The sequence below is a fragment of the Corythoichthys intestinalis genome, chromosome 9 (genome assembly GCF_030265065.1).
Source record: "Corythoichthys intestinalis isolate RoL2023-P3 chromosome 9, ASM3026506v1, whole genome shotgun sequence".
Classification (NCBI taxonomy): domain Eukaryota; kingdom Metazoa; phylum Chordata; class Actinopteri; order Syngnathiformes; family Syngnathidae; genus Corythoichthys; species Corythoichthys intestinalis.
This window is the reverse complement of record NC_080403.1, coordinates 55,604,651-55,612,161: the sequence shown is the minus strand read 5'-3', so window position 1 is coordinate 55,612,161 and position 7,511 is coordinate 55,604,651. Positions and strand designations below refer to the sequence as shown.

Sequence of the window (7,511 nt, the reverse complement as noted above, 5' to 3'; positions counted from 1 at the left end):
ATCCGGGAGGGACTCGGCGTCGAGCCGCTACTCCTCCGCGTAGAGAGGAGCCAGCTGAGGTGGCTCGGGCATCTGGTTCGGATGCCTCCCGGACGCCTCCCTGGAGAGGTGTTCCGGGCATGTCCCACCGGCGGGAGGCCCCGGGGACGACCCAGGACACGCTGGAGAGACTATGTCTCTCGGCTGGCCTGGGAACGCCTTGGGATCCCGCCGGAGGAGCTGGTTGAAGTGGCTGGGGAGAGGGAAGTCTGGGCTTCCCTGTTAAAGCTGCTGCCCCCGCGACCCGACCCCGGAACAAGCGGAAGATAATGGATGGATGGATGGAACCTGTTGGTATCTGCACAAGACCTGAGACTGGGACGGAGATTTATCTTCCAACAGGACAATGATCCAAAACATAAAGCCAAATCTACAATGGAATGGTTCAAAAATAAACGTTTCCAGGTGTTAGAATGGCCAAGTCAAAGTCCAGACCTGAATCCAATCGAGAATCTGTGGAAAGAGCTGAAGACTGCTGTTCACAAACACTCTCCATCCAACCTCACTGAGCTCGAGCTGTTTTGCAAGGAAGAATGGGCAAGAATGTCAGTCTCTCGATGTGCAAAACTGATAGAAACATACCCCAAGCGACTTGCAGCTGTAATTGGAGCAAAAGGTGGCGCTACAAAGTATTAACGCAAGGGGGAACGCCCCACTTTTCAGTTTTTTATTTGTTAAAAAAGTTTAAATTATCCAATAAATTTTGTTCCACTTCACGATTGTGTCCCACTTGTTGTTGATTCTTGACAAAAAATTAAAATTTTATATCTTTATGTTTGAAGCCTGAAATGTGGCGAAAGGTTGCAAGGTTCAAGGGGGCCGAATACTTTTGCAAGGCACTTTATATATATATATCAGGGGTCGCGTTAACCGAATATTTTCCGTCGTTGACCGATTTTTTAAAAACGGTGACGGAAAAAACTGAAGTCCATCTGTCATTTTGACCGGTTGCAATTCACACCCCAGACCACAGGGTGGCGAGTGAGCATATTAATTAGCTATTGTCTCTCTTGATGCATGACGTCGTTGGCCTTACTCTGAAAGATGTCAAGGCAACTGAGTGTCCGAAGTTTCTTCAAAAAGCCCCAAAACGACGATGGTGTTGATAAAAGAGGTGAAAAAACAGGGACTGCACAAGCGGGCACGCAATTCAAGTCCATGCGCACCAGGAGGAAAGTGTGAGACGACGTTCAGGCCACAGCAGGTGAACTGTTAATTTCATTGCTCCATATGGTAGGCTACCTACATACTGGGGCCACAGTCAGCTGTTTTTGTCACTGCGGAGAAAAAGTTACATATTCATCTGCTTGATGTGTGATGGCACGGTGTGGATTCTATGTTAAGCTTGTTCGGACAGAATATTAATTTAAAATGAATGAAAACTAAATACTATTGAATATATTGAAGCGGTATGCAATGTTAAGAGTCTTGTTAGCTGTAGGCGCACTATCCTATTCCCCTCACTATCCACTCGCGGGGGCCTGCGCTTGTCAGTGACGTTCCTTATTCTCGCTATATGATTATACAACTTTAACATTTGTTAATAATACGCTCTGTGTATCCATCGCTTTTCCTTTTTAAATGGGCACTTATAAGCGAACGCAAGAAGTAACAACGGGAACATTTTCAAACAGGCATTTCACGGGAGAGCATTTCGACTCTTCGGCCAATCATATAGCGAGAGCGAGTGGATAGTGAGGGGACCGCGCGCGGCTCTTAAGTTTCTCTGTCACGTGACTGTCGTAGCCGGTAACGCGCTCGGCCAAATGGACAAACAAGTACGGAAGGTGAATTATGCCAAACAAAGGGTCACCACAATGTCATTATCATCATTTTAAAAATTTAAGTGACGGGTAAAAATAGATTATGACCGGATTTTTATGACCCTGTCAGTCAAAATGACAGACAACGAAAAAGTCTAATCTTTAGGGAATTGAACCACTGACCCTTTGGTCCAAGGACAACTCCAGCTACCAACTGCGCCACAGCCAACCTATATGTCAAAGGATTTTTTAAAAAATCATTATCATGCAAAGTAAGGCTTTTTTTTGGAAAACAATGTTCAAAGGTGTTAAAAAACAACCATGAACATATAGTAAACAGTTTGTTTTTTTTTAAAAAATGAACATGTTATAGTCAGCCATTAAGGCATTTTATTTAAAAAAAAAAAAAAAGTATAATTTTTTTTTTCTTTTTTAAATGACCATGTTACAGTTAGGCATTATTTCAAATAAATAAATGACTATGTACAGTAAGGATTTGTTAAAAAAAAAAAAATTATCATGTAAGGCTTAAAAAAACAACAACAAAAAAACTGTGTTCAGTAAGGTGTAAATGTTATATTAAAGCATTTAAAAAAAAAAAAAAAAAAAAAAAACCGCCACAAAACAACCATGTATAGTAAGGCACTTTAAAAAATTGACCTTGCATAATAAGGCTTTTATTTATTTAATTACTTAAATCATTGCCACTTAAGGCTTTTTTTAACAACTATGTTCAGTAAGGTGCAAAAAAATATATAGTAATGCATTAAAATATTAAAAAAAAAAAAAAAAAAAACATAACCACCAAAAAACAGCCATGTATAGTAAGGCATTTTAAAAATCTTGACAATGTATAAAAAGTTTTTTTTTTTTTTTTTTTAAATAAATCATTACCACGTACAGTAAGGCTATTTTTTAAACAACTATATTCAGTAAGGTGTAAAAAAAATATAGTAAGGCATTAAAGTATTAAAAAAACAAACATAATTTTCAAAAAAACTATATATTAAGTCCTGTAAAAAATCTGACCATGTATAATAAGGCTATTTTTCATCTACTAGGTTCAGTAAGATATTCAAAATAAAAGTTACGACCATGTGTGTCAGCAAGGCATTAAAGTATATGGGGATTAAACAAAAAAACACCCATGTACGTACACTAAAGCATTTTTATTTCAAAGTGACCATGTATATAGAAAGGCATATCAAAAATACATTTTAAAAAAAAAAAGTAAGCCACGATTTTTTCATTCCCGTTCATGTGACATCACGAACCGGAATGAGTCCAAAAGTAAGAAAAAGATATAAAAGTGCTTGATGCGTTTCATCATCCCGCAATGAGGAGGGATGTGATTTGTTGCGGCAGGGTGTACACCAGCATGCCCAGGAAGATCGCCAAAAGAGCCAGGATGAACAAGGAGATGATGAACTTCTTGAACTTCTTCCAGATGAGGAAGACGAACGTCTTCATGGGGTTGACGAACCACGTGAAGCTGGTGGTGGGTCGGCTGCAACCACAACGACAGATCACGATTACGTAATAAGAAAAGTCGGGCGTCTTTTTTTTTTGTCGGGTCTTGCTGTCAAAGCTAAACTTTCCTTAGCTAAAATGTTTTTAGTATTTACCATTTGCAAAGGTTAACTCCCAATGAATTCGTCTATTGACGTCAATGTCGGCCGATTTTTGTGCATACATTTCCTCAAAGTGCCATAAGATCAAAAGGAAGTGACCCGTCATTGCGAAAAATTAACAGGAAGTGACTCGTAAATGCACTAAAATTAACAGAAAGTTAGACCCACTGATGAAGCAAAATTAACAGGAAGTGACCCGAAATCAATAGGACGTGACCCGGATATGCGCTAAAATTCAAAGGGATTGAGACAGGATCGCAGAAATGCCCCAAAAGAAAAAGGAAGTGAGCACAAATAAACAGGAAGTGACCATAGATACCACAAAATCAACAGGAAGTGAAATGCCAATGCAGAAAAATTAACAGGAAGTGAACAAAAATCGATCAGAAGTGACCCATACTCATTCATCTCTCCGGGGAGAGTCGGGACCCTGTTTTTGGTCCCCCCCTGTTTTTAATGCATCACACACCAAGGTTGCGGGATGGTTGGGACCTGGTGGTGGTGGTGGGGGGGGGGCCTCACGGTTACCTCCTCACGGCAGGCCCTACCATCCCTGCACCTTTTTTTAACGCACCACAAACATCATACTCCACAGGAGAGCTCTGGCAAAGGGCGGTGGGACGGGCAGCTGGGCTGAATTTGCCCCAAGCCAAGATCTCCTATTTTAATGCATACATTGCACTACCCTCCCATCACAATCTTATCATGGTGCTGGGTTATGGCTGCCAGCCAGGAACCTGGCAGCCACAGTAATAGGGTGGTAGGTGGGTCCCACACTTTTTTTCTATGGCATGGCTCCCAAGGCGTGGCCTCCTCTCTGCCTGGGCTGCCGGCTGCGGGAGTGGGGGGAGGTCGGGGCTCCGGTCTCGCGTCGCCCCACGGCAGCTCCTCGGCATTCTCCTGCCTCCGCCTTCCCCTCTCTTCTCTAACTGGGTATCCGCCCAGCCAGCGATCCACAGCGGATCGCTGGCTGGGCGGCGGTGTATCGGCTGGATGTTGCCTGCTACGGCGGGTGACCCTGCCCTGCCCTGGGCTTGGTGGGCCGCTGGGGGCCCTGTGACATGCCGTGTCGGCTGGGGGGCTGCGGCGGCGGTTCGTGGCCCGGGTGGGCGGACGGGGTTGGGGACGGGCGTGGGGTTGGTGGTGGGTCCCCTCTTGCCACCCCCGAGGGCCGGTAGATGGGCGCGCGGGTGGCCCGGGGGACCACCCTGGATTCCGTGGGGGGGGGGGCTCCTTTGCTGGGCTGCGGGACGAGGGATGGGGTGTGCTGCCCCGCAACCCCAAAACTGTTCAGACTATCCGGGCACTTAGACTTCAATTCTCTGTGTCAAACAGCTGAACAGGACAGGTTTAAAAAAAAAAAAAAAAAAAAGTGACCCAGAAATGTGTGTGTGTGTGTGGGGGGGGGGGGGGGGGCACAGTGCCCTCCCGGGTCGGCCTGGCCTGGGGCACGTGTCCTCGTTCTGGGTACCGGGGAGGTGTTCCCTGGTGTCATACTGCGCACCCCTCCCAGCCAATGGGTGTGGTGGTGGTAGTGGGGGGTGCGCTTCCATCTCCTTGGCCTGTCCCCAGCCCTGTCTGCCTCTCCGTGGCTGCGGCGGCTGCCGCTGCCCTTCTTATGACGGGGTCATCAGCGGGGCCTCCTGGGGCCTGGCTTGTAGTCCCCTGCTGGTGGGGTTGGTATCCCCTGGTCTCTGGCGCTCGGTGTTGCGCCTGTCTGGGGATGTGGGGTGGATGCCCGGGCGGCAAGGGTGGTCTGGGGCAGGGGTTAGGGTTACCCTGGTGTTTCTCTCACCCTGCGGTCAGGGGCTCTGGCGGACGGGGCCACGCCTGCAGGAGCCCGCCTCTTAATTCACGCACTCTTCACTTTGCACTGGAAATATCTTTCACCTTGGCACCTACATACTCATTCATGCCTGAGTCGGAACGGGGCTGTAAAGTCCCGCGCCAGCTCGCTCTTGATTTATATGCATCACACACAGAGGTTGTGGGATGGATGGGACCTGTTGGGGGCGTGACATTACAGTTCCCTACTCACAGCAGGCCCCGCTATTCCCACAACCGGAAATACAACTAGCTACGGATACATAAACATATTCATAGTTAGTGTAGGCGTGTAATGTTTTGTTGTTGTTTATGCTTCATCTGTCTCTCTCTCCTTCTTTTCTTCTGTTCTCCTGTTGCTCCTTCCTGTTCGCTACTTTTTCCTAATAAACGAGGTACGTTTGAATGATCACAATAACTGTCCAGACCAATCGGACACACAGATGTCTGTGTGAAGCAGCTAAACAGGACAGGTTAAAAAAAAAAATTTAAATAAAGGAAGTGACCCAGAAATATCTCCAAATGAATTAGAATTGAATCAAAGTCAATAGGAATTGACCCGTAATCAATAGAAAAATGCATTAAAATGAACAAGTAGTGATCCAGATAAGCAAGTGTAATCCAGAAATATCCCAACATGAACAGGAAGTGAATGCCACTTTGAGGAAATATATGCGCAAAAATTAGCCGCCATTGACGTCAATAGACGTCCAATCCATCTGTTCACATCTAGGGCAAACGGACGAAAGTTTATTCGCTCCTCCCAGCCAAAATAAACTGGACGTCGAGCGCCATCAATGGTAGCTAGTTAACTTTTCTGTGTGTGCACGTGTCTCACTTTGGTTTATCCAGAGCTTCTGGTTCCTTGCGGCCTCGCCCTACCGGGGTGTCGTCGGCTTGCTCCAAAGACAGCAAATGGAATTCGGCTTCCACTTTACCCTGCAAGCGTGCACATGAAGAAAAAATACAAATACACATACAGTGCCTTGCAAAAGTATTCGGCCCCCTTGAACCTTGCAACCTTTCGCCACATTTCAGGCTTCAAACATAAAGATATGAATTTTAATTTTTTTGTCAAGAATCAACAACAAGTGGGACACAATCGTGAAGTGGAACAACATTTATTGGATAATTTAAACTTTTTTAACAAATAAAAAACTGAAAAGTGGGACGTGCAATATTATTCGGCCCCTTTACTTTCAGTGCAGCAAACTCACCCCAGAAGTTCAGCGAGGATCTCTGAATGATCCAATCTTGTCCTAAATGACCGATGATGATAAATAGAATCCACCTATGTGTAATCAAGTCTCCGTATAAATGCACCTGCTCTGTGATAGTCTCAGGGTTCTGTTTAAATTGCAGAGAGCATTATGAAAACCAAGGAACACTGGAAACTGATCAGAGATGCAGCCAAGAGGCCCATGATCACTCTGGATGAACTGCAGAGATCTACAGCTGAGGTGGGACAGTCTGTCCATAGGACAACAATCAGTCGTACACTGCACAAATCTGGCCTTTATGGAAGAGTGGCAAGAAGAAAGCCATTTCTCAAAGATATCCATAAAAAGTCTCGTTTAAAGTTTGCCACAAGCCACCTGGGAGACACACCAAACATGTGGAAGAAGGTCAGATGAAACCAAAATTGAACTTTTTGGCCACAATGCAAAACGTTATGTTTGGCGTAAAAGCAACACAGCTCATCACCCTGAACACACCATCCCCACTGTCAAACATGGTGGTGGCAGCATCATGGTTTGGGCCTGCTTTTCTTCAGCAGGGACAGGGAAGATGGTTAAAATTGACGGGAAGATGGATGCAGCCAAATACAGGAACATTCTGGAAGAAAACCTGTTGGTATCTGCACAAGACCTGAGACTGGGACGGAGATTTATCTTCCAACAGGACAATGATCCAAAACATAAAGCCAAATCTACAATGGAATGGTTCAAAAATAAACTTATCCAGGTGTTAGAATGGCCAAGTCAAAGTCCAGACCTGAATCCAATCGAGAATCTGTGGAAAGAGCTGAAGACTGCTGTTCACAAACACTCTCCACCCAACCTCACTGAGCTTGAGCTGTTTTGCAAGGAAGAATGGGCAAGAATGTCAGTCTCTCGATGTGCAAAACTGATAGAAACATACCCCAAGCGACTTGCAGCTGTAATTGGAGCAAAAGGTGGCGCTACAAAGTATGAACGCAAGGGGGCCGAATAATATTGCACGCCCCACTTTTCAGTTTTTTGTTAAAAAAGTT

The 7,511-nt window shown here is 45.3% G+C and overlaps 1 protein-coding gene across 4 annotated transcripts in view; it reads right to left on the bottom strand.

The window, feature by feature from the left end:
- Positions 1-2,853: 2,853 nt before the first annotated feature.
- Positions 2,854-7,511, bottom strand: part of fer1l4 (fer-1 like family member 4) — a 66,161-nt gene continuing 61,503 nt past the window's right edge. For 3 of the 4 annotated variants that reach the window (XM_057847046.1, XM_057847048.1, XM_057847047.1), the window contains exons 48-49: positions 6,096-6,196; positions 2,854-3,309 (exon numbers count right to left, since the gene is read on the bottom strand). In XM_057847046.1, the coding sequence (XP_057703029.1) occupies positions 3,129-3,309; positions 6,096-6,196 (282 nt within the window). In that variant the 3' untranslated portion in view covers positions 2,854-3,128. The remainder of the gene's footprint in view (positions 3,310-6,095; positions 6,197-7,511) is intronic. The other variant, XM_057847049.1, reaches the window with a different exon arrangement.